Source organism: Molothrus aeneus, chromosome 31 (genome assembly GCF_037042795.1).
Source record: "Molothrus aeneus isolate 106 chromosome 31, BPBGC_Maene_1.0, whole genome shotgun sequence".
Classification (NCBI taxonomy): domain Eukaryota; kingdom Metazoa; phylum Chordata; class Aves; order Passeriformes; family Icteridae; genus Molothrus; species Molothrus aeneus.
The window spans coordinates 2,789,548-2,802,561 of record NC_089676.1 but is presented as its reverse complement, the minus strand read 5'-3'; the positions used below and the strand labels follow the sequence as shown (position 1 = coordinate 2,802,561).

The 13,014-nt window shown below is 51.3% G+C and overlaps 1 protein-coding gene across 1 annotated transcript; it reads right to left on the bottom strand.

Moving 5' to 3' along the window:
* Window positions 1-12,475: 12,475 nt before the first annotated feature.
* On the bottom strand, window positions 12,476-12,796 carry LOC136568128 (claw keratin-like). The gene has a single exon (XM_066567977.1). It carries the CDS (start codon window positions 12,794-12,796, stop codon window positions 12,476-12,478), a length of 321 nt encoding a protein of 106 aa, XP_066424074.1.
* Between the last annotated feature and the right edge of the window lie 218 nt (window positions 12,797-13,014).

Genomic DNA, 13,014 nt, shown 5'->3' with positions numbered 1-13,014 from the left:
AGCAAAAAATTGTTGCTGGTGATGTCCCAAAATTGTATTGCATGGCCCAGGAGCCGTGGGGAAGGGTATAAAAACCAGGATTTTCCTGCAGCTTCTCCAGCACCTTCTCCTCAGTCCGGTTTTCCCTGCGAGCCCGGTGAGTTCTCTGCCTCTGGTTCCATCTCCATTAACTGGGATGCGGCTGTGGGTGCTGAATCGGGAAATGATTCCATGTCAGAGCTCTGAAATGATCGGGAATGTGGACCTGGGGCTCTTTTCCAAGCCAAATTGTTCCGTTTTATCAATTCTGTCTCATGGGCAGGGAAGCTTTTTGTGGCTGGAACTGTTGGGAGATGCAGATCTCCAAATGTGAGGTTGGGCTGTTCTCGACCACAGAGGGAAAGTGTCAATTAAACCCTGATTATTTGATGGGGAAGATACAACTTAACTACTCTGAGCTTGGCTTTTATTCAGGATGGAGGGAAATGACAAGAGATCTCATTTTTATAGGGCAATAATTCCTTCAACCAGGAAATTGCAGATTTTTACCATCCTGGTGATTGTGTAAAGGCCCAGATCTCCCTGAACATTTTAATTTTACTGCAGTGCCGCACTTCTCCCTCTACCACAAAAGACTTTGTCAGGAATCTTCCCAAGCTCTCCTTCCCCCACTTTTTCCCGCTCATGGAAGGCACCAGAGCGGGATTTCTTTTCCCTCTGGAGTTTTGGGCCCTGCAGTTCTGATCGCTGTGCTGCCGCAGGTCGCCGTCCATCCCAAGAATGTCATCAGGAGCGATGATGAGCAGCGGCTGCTCGTCCCCGTGCGAGGTGTCCTGTCCCCAGCCCTACGCGGATGCCTGGAACCAGCCCTGTGTCACCTCCTGCGGGGACTCGCGGGCCGTGGTCTACCCTCCACCCGTGGTCATCACCTTCCCGGGGCCCATCCTCAGCTCCTTTCCCCAGGAGAGCATCGTGGGCACCTCCTTCCCATTGGGGGCCATGGGACCTTCTGGGTCTGGGGGCTCCATTGGGGGATCCTACGGAGGGGGCAGCGGCTCCATGGGAGGAATTGGGGGATCCATTGGAGGTGGTTCCATGGGTGGATCCTACGGAGGCGGCTCCATGGGAGGATCCTACGGAGGCGGCTCCATGGGTGGAATTGGGGGATCCTACGGAGGCGGCTCCATGGGAGGATCCTACGGAGGCGGCTCCATGGGTGGAATTGGGGGATCCTACGGAGGCGGTTCCATGGGTGGGATTGGGGGATGCATTGGAGGTGGTTCCATGGGTGGATCCTACGGGGGGAGCAGATCCTTCAGCTCCGGGGGCTCCTATGGGGGGAGCAGATCCTTCGGCTCCGGGGGCTCCTACGGGGGGAGCAGATCCTTTGGGGGCAGAAGATCCTTTGGGGGCTCCTCGGGTGGCGGCTTTGGGGGCTCCTGCGGCGGGGGCAGCTCCTTTGGGGGCGGCTCCTGCGGAGGGGGATCCTACGGAGGGGGCAGCTCCAGCTCCAGGAGGTTTGGAGGAGGAAACTGCGGCTTCTATTACTTCTGAGGCAGCCCCGGCTCCCCCGGCAGCAGCCACGGGCTGGGCTCAGCTCCTGGGGAAGCTGCAAGCCAGGAGCATCCCAGGAACTGCCTTCTCCAGCCTTTGTGGATCTGCATCGCTTCCCAAAGCCTTGGGAATCGTCCTTTGTGCTCCCTGAGTGTGACTGTGCCCCCAGCCCTTCCCTGCCATTAAAGTTCTGTTGCATTCAAATTCCCGTTGTTGGTTTCTTTTCTCCTTTGTAGCTCCTTTTCCCAACTCATCTTTTTGCCTAATTCAGGAATTTGGGAGGGTTGGCCCCCCCCCAGCTCCCTCCGGACCTCCCCAAACCCTTCCCCATCTCAAACTTCTCAAATAATTAATATTTATTCAAATTTCCTGCTCTCAACACCTTTTGTAACTTCACCACTTTGAAGCCTGAAATCCTTTTCCAGCTGGGATTCCACAACCACTTCCTCATCTCTGACTTTATCCACGTAAATAAATAAAAACGCGCAGGAGAAGAAATTCACTCCTGCATGTGGAAGTCAGGCTGGTCCAAAAGCTCCCTCTGGAGCTGCTCTGGGGAAAGGAATTCGTGCCAGGAAAGGGCAGAGCGGCTCTTCCCTTCCGAGGGGCTTTTGGGGAATTCCTGGGGCTGGAACCTGGCAAAGGATGAGGACCTGGAGCTGGGAATGCCCCCAAGAGAGCCAAAAACAGGATAAAAGCTGCAGGAGGCTGCTGCTGGTAAGGAGAGAGGAGGAGGAGGAGGAGGATGAATCCTCCTGGCAGGGCTGGCACTGCTGAAAGGAGCTGGAAAGGAATTCCGGCGTCTCCAAACTTTTCCGAAGCTGCCAGAGGTTGCTGGGTTGGGCTGCTCCCGGGAAAGCAGCCCCTGACAGCTCCTACTGATCCTGATCCTGGTCCATTCATTCCCCATCCCTGGAAGTGTCCAAGGCCAGGCAGGATGGGAATTGGAGCAACCTGGGATGGTGGGAGGTGTCCCTGCCCATGGCAGGGCACGGGATGAGGGGATTTTTAAGGTCCCTTCCCACCCAAACCATCCCATTTCTGTGATTCCTTTAAAATCCTCTCTCAGGGGCCCATCCCAGCTTCCCAGCTCCAGAATTTTGTGTCACACTCAGCTGAGGAGCCCTGGATCACGCTGGCACCAAAATCCCAGCACCTGACACCCCAAACCAGTTGTTTTTGATCACCCCCAACATTTCCTGGTCTCATTTCCCTCCTTCCTGTTTGGGTTTTTTTGTTTATTTTTGTCACGACCTCCGTTCCCTCCTGGAAACAGAGTGATCCCAGAGGCTCCCCTGGGCAAAAGCACCGATGGGGAATGCTGTGAGGAAATGCTTGGGGACGGTTTTGCAAACACCCACTCATGTTTTACCCATGCAAAGCGCCGTGGCTCTCTGAAGTTAATGACAGGCTGCGGGTATTAAAGCAGGACTGAATCATAGCGTCCCTTCCAAACAAGTGTGTCAGGGCCACCCACGTGATTCCCCTGACTCAGTCTCGGGAATTCGGATCCCTCTGCCTCTTTGGGATTGAAAGCCTGCCCCTGTGTTTGTTATCCTAATGATACCATTTCAATCCACTTGGCCAAACACTCACCTTCCCAAGTCAGGCCATATTTGGGGATTTAAATGGGACCGGGCTTCTCTCACCTCGGGGGCTGAGCTTCCAGCATGCCATGAATTTCTGCTTTGCCCCAGCACCAGCTGGGGCTGTAACTCTTTGTCCTCTGGATCCAAAGTTGTCCTGAGTGACCTTAAATAAATCCCGGGGTTTTTTCCTGGTTTTCCCTGTGTTAAACAGGGAATTATTGCCTTTGGTGGCTTCTCCCCTCGCCCTGAGTTTCCCACACTCCTCCACACTCCAACATTTTTCTGGTGACCAAAACCACCAGGAAAGGAACTGGGGATGGGATGATTTATCCCATACCAGCATCCCTCTGACCATCCCACTTTTCCCAAAAGGGACTTTCCCACTTCCGATTTCTTCCCGGGCACGAGTTTTGTGGCAGAGGAGAAGTTTTGTGTTAAACCAGGGCTCCACCGGCCACATCAACTCTGGGTGCTGTTTTATATCCTGGAATCCCAGGATTGTTGGGGTTGGAACTCCAGGGACTCTGGAGATGTCCCAGAGCAGGTGACACAGGGACACATCCACGTGGGTTTGGGATGACTCCAGACAGGGACAATCCCAATTCTGCCCTCCCTGGGCAGCAGCTCCATGGAAGGAAGTTCTCCCTCACGCTGAGGTGGAACTCCTGGAGGTTTGGAACTCGGGATGAGTCGGATCCTGGACTCGGACACCAAACGAGGAGCCAGAGCCCCACGGGCTCAGCGGGGAGTGGCTCTGGGAGCCGACTCGGCCACTCCAGTCCGGCCGTTCCCATAAACACGTCCCAACAAGTTTGGAAGCAGCCAGGAACACTCACGGCTAATGCTGGGTTAGGCTCTGCTGCATTCTTGGAGGCCAGGAAAACAAATCCTGGGATTAAGGAGCTGCAAGGACGAGCCTTGCAAAGCTCAGGAGCTCCTGCAAAGCCGAGCTCAGCCCAGGTTTTCACCTTGGGAGAGCTGCGGGAATAATTTTAGCCTCAAAACTCTGAAATGAGAAGAATCCGGGACCAAACAACGGCGGTCACGTGCTGGTGAGAAAAGGGTAATCAACACAAACAGTGAGCAAAGCAAAGCAATTACTGTAATTACCCCTCAAATTTGGTTTGGGGAGTAATGGGACCTAATGCCCAAATATGACGTTCTTTTCTTGCATCAGCCTGGTGGTCCAGACGGGGATATAAAAACCATTCCTGACTCAGGGAGCTTCCAGCGGGTCCTGTTGGCTTCTCCTCGGTGAACTGAGTAAGTTGGATTCTGATATAACTTCTTCCTAAAATAATAAAATTAGTCTAATTTTAAAAAAAACCCTTTATGTTTAACTCAGCGCTGAATTTTGGATTTGTGTTCTGCCGTTCTGGAAAGCAATTCCATTTATTTTCATGGAATAATCAAAATAGTTTTGATTATTCATCCAGAAGCGCTGCGGGATCAAAGTTTAAAAATGTGTTTGCAATCTAGGTAATATTAAAACCATTTAATTCCATTGCTTTATGGAAATTTAATGGATACAACCTTTAGGTAACCTTAAAATACCTCAGCCAGCAGCTTTCACCTGGCGGGGCAGTTCTGCCCTTGTGGCTTCCGATTTTTATCTGATTTTGGGCAGAGGTGGTGTGGAAATTTAAGCACAAGTTTTAGAAATATTGAGATGGGCAGAGCTGCAGTCGCCTGTGGATGAGGACACAACATCCCTGCGGATATGGCAGTACAAAATTCCTGGTTTTCCTATGCAGAAGATATGGGAATGACCCAAAAAGTGTCAGCTTGGGAAGCTGCTTTGGGTGGTTTTGTTCTGTTTATGCAAAGCTTTGGTTTTATGCAAAGCGAGAATGTTTGAATCTGCTTGGGATGTGTGGTGCTCTGTGTTTAGGTCTGGTTTTAAGTTATTCCTTTCCTCTGGTTTGGTCTGTGATCAGTGTCAAGTCAAGGACACGGAATTCAGAGTTGCAGCAGATTTAAAGGGTGGGGAGCTCAGGAGAGCACCTGGATTAGGGCTTAAATTTGGGTGAATTATGCTCATTTGGGCATCGTGTTTAGAACAAGGAAAGAAAACAAAAATGGCTTGAGTCAAACTCAACCCCACCCAGGCTTCTCCAATATGCAGCTTAAAAAAGAAATAATCACCTGGGCTGAGCCCAAAATATTCAATTTAATCTGCAACAACAGATTAAGCGGCTCCTTCACTCAGGGCTTTGAGGTGGAATTTGGGTATGGTTGAAAGGACAACTTGAAATGGACTTTTGCACTGTTTTCCAAATCCCCACCCTTAAATTTATTTCAAAACCAGAAAGAAGAATTCAGCCCTGGTTTGGGAACAGTTTTAATCCCTCTGAAATTTAAATCTGCTGCTCTCAGGTTTTTGTCGTGTTTCAGGTTTTCCTCATGATCTTGCAAAAGGTTTTTATTGAATTTTTCGAGTGAGTTTTGTGCCCAATATCTGTGGCAAAGGCACCTTTTATGAACTGACAGCACTAAATCCATAATTATTGGTATCCTTTTGGATCAATTCCATCACAGGGATTACATTCCTTGGATTTTTATCTTCTCAGCCCAGACTTTGTCCAAATTGGGTCCAGTAAAACCTCTCGTGTTCTCCATTCCTACAGTGGTCTATGTGCTGCCCTCATTTTACTGAGCTACACCTCTGGAGCCCAAATTGCACGGGAGAAAACAGATATTAATTAAGCAACAGCCCCAGAGTGATCATTTGGTGTCCCCAAAGTGGTGTTTTGGTGTCCTCCAAGAAGTGGCTTGGTGTTCCTAAAAGAGGTGGTTTGGGGTTCCCAAAGAGGTGGTTTGGTGTCCCCAAAAGAGGTGGCTTGGTGTCCCCAAAGAGGTGTTCTGGTGTCCCCAGAGAAGTGTTTTGGTGTCCCCAGAGAGGTGTTCTGGTGTCCCCAGAGAGGTGTTCTGGTGTCCCCAGGGAGGTGTTTGCTTCCCAGGACTCTGGAAGGTCACCAAGAAGAGCCCAGCCAAGCCAAGCAGAGCAGAGTTATCAACCCACCCACCACCTCGTGCCTTTCCAGGGGTTGACCCCATCCCTCCAGCTCCTTGGGATTGACGTTTGTCCCCTCCTTTCAGGTCCAGCCCAGCCTCAAGATGTCCTGCGAGAAAACCGTGTGCGCCGAGCCCTGCCCCGACCCGCGGGCCGCCGCCTGCAACGAGCCCTGCGTGGTGGCCTGCCCCGACTCGCGGGTCATCATCTTCCCGCCACCCGTGGTCGTCACCTTCCCGGGGCCCATCCTCACCACGTACCCGCAGGAGACCGTGGTGGGCTCCACCGAGTCGGCCGAGCTGGCCGGGGCTCTGGAGGCGGGCGTGCCCATCGGGACGGGCCAGAAGGGCCTGGAGTGCCTGGAGTCCTGCGGCGTGCCGCAGTTCGTGGCCAAGTGTGACCCCCCGTGCGTCACCCCGTGTGCCCCGCCCTGTGTCACCCCGTGTGCTGCTCCGTGCGTCGCCACATGTGCCCCACCCTGTCCCCCGCCCTGTGCCCCGCCCTGTGCCCCGCCCTGTGCCCCACCCTGTGCCCCGCCCTGTGCCCCACCTTGTCCCCCACCCTGTCCTCCACCCTGTCCTGCACCTTGTGCCACCAAGTGCGCCACCAAGTGCGCCCCGCCGTGCCCCGCGCCCTGTCCCACCAAGTGCGTGACCAAGTGCGTCCCCACCTGCACCACGCCCTGCGCCACGCCCTGTGCCACGCCCTGCGCCACCAAGTGCGTCCCCGAGCGCTCCTACACCTTCTCCACCCGCTGGAAGCACCCGTGCCAGAGGGGCCTCTGCAAGAAGATCTGAGCGGTTTTTGAGGGAAAGAACCACGGAAAGGAACGAGGGAAGAAGCGAAGGAATACGGAATGTGTGACCCGAAGGATGCCGGAGAGGGAAGCGCCGCTGGAAACCAGGACCATGCGTTTTAAGTCTAGGATAGAGCTTTAGTTTAGTTCAGGGCTTTTCTTTCTTCTTGGGGCTTTGCCTCTTCTGTCTGTGCTTTGGACTTTTCTCTGCCCAGTTCGACACCGAGCGTGGATCGGAACCGAGGGATTTGGGGAATGGTAGGGATTGGAAGGTCTCAGCAAGTGTGAGGGGAGGGGGGTGTCAGGCTGGAAGAGGTCAGGCTAAAGCGGGTGATCGCGTTTTTGGGTGATTTGGGGTGATTTTGGGTGATTTTGGGCTTTTCTCGGAGTCGGCTCCTCTTTGTCTGCATTATTCTCTCTTCAAATGTTCGACTCCACTTTGCATTCGCATTAAAAGGCTGCTGCATCAAACTCGTTCCGAATTCCCTTTTTCCTCTGCTCCTTGGGCTCTCTTGGGGACACTCAGCCTTGGATAGAGGGACAGGTTACCTCCAGGCTCTTCCCAGACTGCTCCAAACTTGACTAAAGGTAACATTTAGGGTTAAATTTCTGGGATAAGAGATTTTATCCCTAAAATAAACCCTGGCTCTGCATTTTCTGGGATAAAATATTTTATTCCTCAAAAAACCTGGCCCTGCATTTTCTGGGATAAAATATTTTATTCCTCAAAAAACCTGGCCCTGCATTTTCCAGGATAAAACCTTCAGATTGAAGTAAATTGGGAATTTTTAAGCTTCCTGTTCATACCCAGCTCTGTTTGGGGATTTCCTTCCCTCTAAACAAAGGGAACTGAGCCAAACCCAAGCTTTTTTTTTTTTCCCCACATTTCTGCATCCAAACTTTCCTGAACTGCTTTTCCAAGGACTCTTCTCCACCTCTTGGCGGTGACAGGGAGGGACCTGGAGCTCCAAATTCCAGGAGCCGGTGCCAGCAGCGGATCCCTCCGGGCAGTTTGGGATGCCAGGCGTGTCCTGCTCATCCCATTCCGAGCTATTCCGGGCGCTGTTTTTATCCTAAAGACCATGTTCGGTTCATTCTTCCCTAATGGCCACGTTGGAGCTGGAATTCCGGGTCGTTCCCCGCAATTACCCCCCCGCCCCAAAATATCCCAGGGCTTCCGCACAACAAAGGGAGCCAGAACGCTTCCCAAACACTCCCAGGCTGGATTACGCCTGGACCTGGAATGTTAATTTTATGTTAATCAGCTCTTATTTGGGTTACGTGCCCTAAGACTGGAAAAATCTATTTGGGGGGAAAAAAAAAAAATTAAAAAAAAAAGAAGTTGTGGCCCCTGGTGAAAACTTCCCGAGGGTTCGGTTCCAAGGATGAGGGGCTGAATTGTGAGAAAAGTGGGAATTCTGGTGGGAATTCGGGATATTAAAGGTGTCCCTGCTAATTTTGTGTTGTTGTGAGTGCCGGTTCTGCTTCTCGTGCCCATTAAAAACCATTTTCTGCACCGCCCTGCCCTGCGGTTATTCCACCTCTCTCTTCCTCCTGGGATTCCTCATTTCTCTCCCAGATGCTCCGTTTGATTTCCAGGAATCGCCCACGGTGGTTTCCTCCCAGCCACAAGTTCTGGGTAATTTTGAAAAATGGGAATTTGGGCCCTTCAGTGTCAGAAAAAAAAAAAATTCCAGAGGATAATGAAATTTTAATGACATTAATCTCGCTGACAAGTCCCGGCCGTGCCCGAGATCTCCTCCCAGAGGTTCCCCGCATTGCCTCAGGATGTTTTCATAAATCCTCTGGGTTTGTCTTCATCATCTCCACCAGAAAGAAAAAAAAAAAAAATTAAAAATAAAAACCATCAGCGGAGCCTCCCGTGATTCCCCATCTGGCGTGGGAGGTTCGGGCCTGGAAAGAGCAAGGGAAAAGGTGATTATTGCTAATTAATGCTTAATCAAGTGGGGTTTTCTGCGAGCTCAGCAGCTCCTGGGGGAAGTCTGGGGCGGGCGCGGGGTCCTGAGTCAGGAGTGACCATGGGAGAGGCAAAGATCCCTGTCAGAAACGTCTCCAGATTCCTGAATCATTGTTTGACCTTCTTCATCCTCACCCCAAAACCTTCCTCCTCCTCCTCCTCCTCCTCAGGGGCTGGGAATGATCCCTGGATTTCTGCGCGCCTCCTTCCCTGGAAATCGCGCTTCCCCTGCGATGGCACCGGCTGGAGCGGCTGCCAAAACAATTTAATTTTAATTTTCATTTTAATCTCGGTGCTCTCTGATCTCGGGACGATGCCAAACCCTTGTTTTTCACACCCAACCCCTGGTTTTCCCGGCACCCCGAGGGAATTGGGCAATTTTTGGGGCCGATTTCCTCACGGGGATTATTAAAAAGTCTGAGGTGAAATCCCAGCCCCGGCTGTTGATTCAGAGGGGAGGGAGATCCAGGGAGGAGCCCGGGGCCTCGCTCCTTTCATCTCCTGCGCCGGCTCCGAGCCAGGAATTCTTTGTTTGGAGAAAACAAAATCAGGGGATGGAGAGGCCGGTCCGCGCGGGGATATTGAACTGGGGGATTTGGGGACAATTTTGGGGGGGAAAAAAAAAGGGATATGGAAGCTCACAGCAAAAGAAATCTGAATCTCGGGAGTTGTGCCAAGGGTGGGAATCGCCCTCCCTGTCTGACATCCCAAAATCTCCGGGATTTAAGGGAGCGCCAGGTGGAGTTTTGGGAGAAACAATGGCCACAAATACCTGGATTGAGAGACAAAAGCAAAAACAGCAAAAGGCATTTGAGGGACGATGGGGACAAAGAGGACAGGAGTGGTTCCCTTCCCCCGGGGCGAAGTGAGGCTCTATAAAAGCACCTGCAGAGAGATTTTAAATCATTTTTCTGCGATTCTCATCCCATCTCCTGCTGTGCCACAGCGTAAGTGAGGTCTGGGGGTCGGGCAGGGTTTGAGTTCGGAAATTGTAAAAATCGTGAATTTTTACCTCTAAAAAATTCACATGGAGTGGTGGGAGATAGTTCAAGATTTGGGAACAGAACAGTCGGAAATAAATGGGGTAAAATTTGCGTTAATAAAATAAAATGGCGTTAATTCAGAGATTAATTTAATAAATGCATATAAGAAATATGAATATAAGAAGTATTAGCATTATAAATATGAAAGTTGAAAATATTGATAATGGAAATATGAATATTGAAAAGATGAATTTTTAAATAAATGAATATTTGAAATATGAAGATAAGAAATATGAGTATTAGAAATACGAACATTGGAACTATGAACATGGAAAATATCAAAACTGGAAATGTGAATATTGGAGTATACGAACATTGGGACTATGAATATTCGAATAAATAAATAAATAAATAAATAGGGGTTCTAATAAACCATGAATAAATATAACAAATAATAAATAAAAATAAATAGAAAGTATAATTAATAACAAATAAAAATAGCAATAATAAATAATAAATAATAAATATAATTAGTAAATAATAAATGATAAATGCTAAATAATGAAAAATAAATAATGAATATAAATAATTAATAAAAATATTAAATAATAATTAATGAATAATAAATAATTAATATAAATTATAAATATAATAATAAGTAATAAATATACATTATAAATAATAAATAATAAATAATAAATAATAAATAATAAATGAGGGTTCCCCTTTGCTCTGTCCCCTCACCTTGTCCCCTCTCTGTCTCCTCCAGCCCCACGATGTCCTCCCAGTCGCTCTGCGCCGTGTCCTGTCCCCAGCCCATGGCCAGCGCCTGGAACCAGCCCTGTGTCACCACCTGCGGGGACTCCCAGGCCGTCATCCACCCCCCGCCCGTGGTCATCACCTTCCCGGGGCCCATCCTCAGCTCCTGCCCCCAGGAGAGCATCGTGGGCTCCGCGTTCCCGCTGGGAATGGGAAATTCCTTCGAGTCGGGAGGTGTCTCCTCCTCCTCCTGCTATCCTGGAATTCCCTTCCCTTCTTACCCCCCAAAACCTTTCCCCTCCCACCCCCAAAAACCTTTCCCTTCCCACCCCCAAAAACCCTTCCCCTCCCACCCCCAAAAACCCTTCCCCTCCCACCCCCAAAAACCTTTCCCCTCCCACCCCCAAAAACCTTTCCCCTCCCACCCCCAAAAACCTTTCCCCTCCCACCCCCAAAAACCCTTCCCCTCCCACCCTCACCCTCCCAAGCCCAGCAAAGGATCCCCGCATGACCAAAAGCAGCAGAAAGAGAAATAAATCCACAAATTGTGAGCGAGGGGAGGGTTCCGAGAGGGGCCGGGGCTGCTCCTTCATCCCAGGAACGATCCCAGGAGCGATCCCAGGAATGATCCAGGAATGACTCCAGGAACGATCCCAGGAATGATCCCAGGAACGATTCCAGGAACCATCCCAGGAATGATCCAGGAATGACCCCAGGAGCGATCCCAGGATTGAACCCAGGAACGATCCAGGAATGATCCCAGGAACAACCCCAGGAGCAATCCCAGGAGCAATCCCAGGAGCGATCCCAGCCCCGTGATTCCCTCCGGATCAGATCCCCGCTCGCAATTCCCATCGATTCTGCTTTGCTGTGAATTTGCCCCAATTCCTCTGGAATTCCCTCTGAATTCCCCTGGAATTCCGGGTGGCGCTGCTGTCGCGGGATGAATCCCATTGCTTGGCCCCAATAAAATCCTTTCTGCATCACGATTTGGAGTTTTCTGTTCGGGTGGGATGAGCTCTTGGAGCAGTTCTGGAGTGGACACGTAAATTTTTCGTGGAATTTTTTTGTCCCACCTGGTTCCCTGGGAAGGTGAAATGGGAATTTTCTGATGGGTGAATCCACAAAGACATTCCCTGGAGGAGCCAAACCCTCCTCCCAAATTCTCTGGGATAATGGGATAGTTTGGTCCCGTGGGTTTGCAGAGATTTTATAAAAAAGAGAAGAAATCCAAGAGATTTGAATGCAAACACAGAAATTTATTGGGATAAAAGTGGGCAAACAATTCAGGGTTTGAGGAAGGGAGAGGCAAATTTGGAGAAAAGCGACATTAAAAACAGGAAGGGGAGGAGGAAGAGCGGCTCCCAGGGGTGCTGAGGGGTTTGCATGGATGTCGAGCATTTCCCATGGATTCTGAGCAGTTCCCATGGAGTCTGAGCAGTTACTATGGGTCCAGAACAATTCCCATGGATCCTGAACATCTTTCCATGGATTCTGAGCAGCTCCCATGGATCCTGAACAGTTCCCATGGATCCTGAACATTTTCCATGGATTCTAAGCAGCTCCCATGGATCCTGAACAGTTCCCATGGATCCTGAACATCTTTCCATGGATTCTGAGCAGTTCCCACAGGTTCTGAACGATCCCCATGGATTCTGAGCAGCTTTGGTGAATCCTGAGCAGTTCCCACGGATCCTGAGCAGCTCCCATGGGATCCTGAACATTTCCCATGAATCCTGACCCACTCCCAGCCCCACCGAGCCGCTCAGCCCCTGCCCCAGCTCCTGCTGCCTCTCCCCGCGGTGTCCCCATCCCTCTCCCGGCTCAGCAGGGCCCGCAGCCCCCGGAGCGCTGGCCCCAGGCGCCCCTGGAGGAGGAGAAGAAGCCTCCATAGAGCAGGGAGCCCTGCAGGCCCCCGGGGCGCTCCATTCCCGCCGGCAGCGCCGAGCCCACGATGCTCTCCTGGGGGCAGGAGCTGAGGATGGGCCCCGGGAAGGTGATGACCACGGGCGGGGGGTGGATGACGGCCCGCGAGTCCCCGCAGGAGGTGACGCAGGGCTGGTTCCAGGTGTCGGCGCAGGGCTGGGGGCAGGAGACGGCGCAGGGCGCGGAGCAGCGGGAGCTGAGCTGGCTGGAGAAGGACATCCCGGCGGGAGAGAGCTGGAGCTGCTGCGGGAAGGGGAGGCAGGGGAGGAGGCAGGGTTGGAGATCAGCACCGCAGAGCCCCTGCCCGTGTTGTTCTCTTTCCCATCTCCCTGTCCCTCTCCTCCTCCCTCCTTCTCTCCTTCCTTCCCTCCCTCAAAAAACTCTCCAAAATCTCAGAAGATTTTTCTCTTTCTCTCTTCTCCCTATCCCTCTCCCAT

Excerpts from the sequence above, each read along its gene's own strand:
- LOC136568128 (XM_066567977.1), bottom strand. The coding sequence starts at position 12,796 with ATGTCCTTCTCCAGCCAGCTCAGCTCCCGCTGCTCCGCGCCCTGCGCC.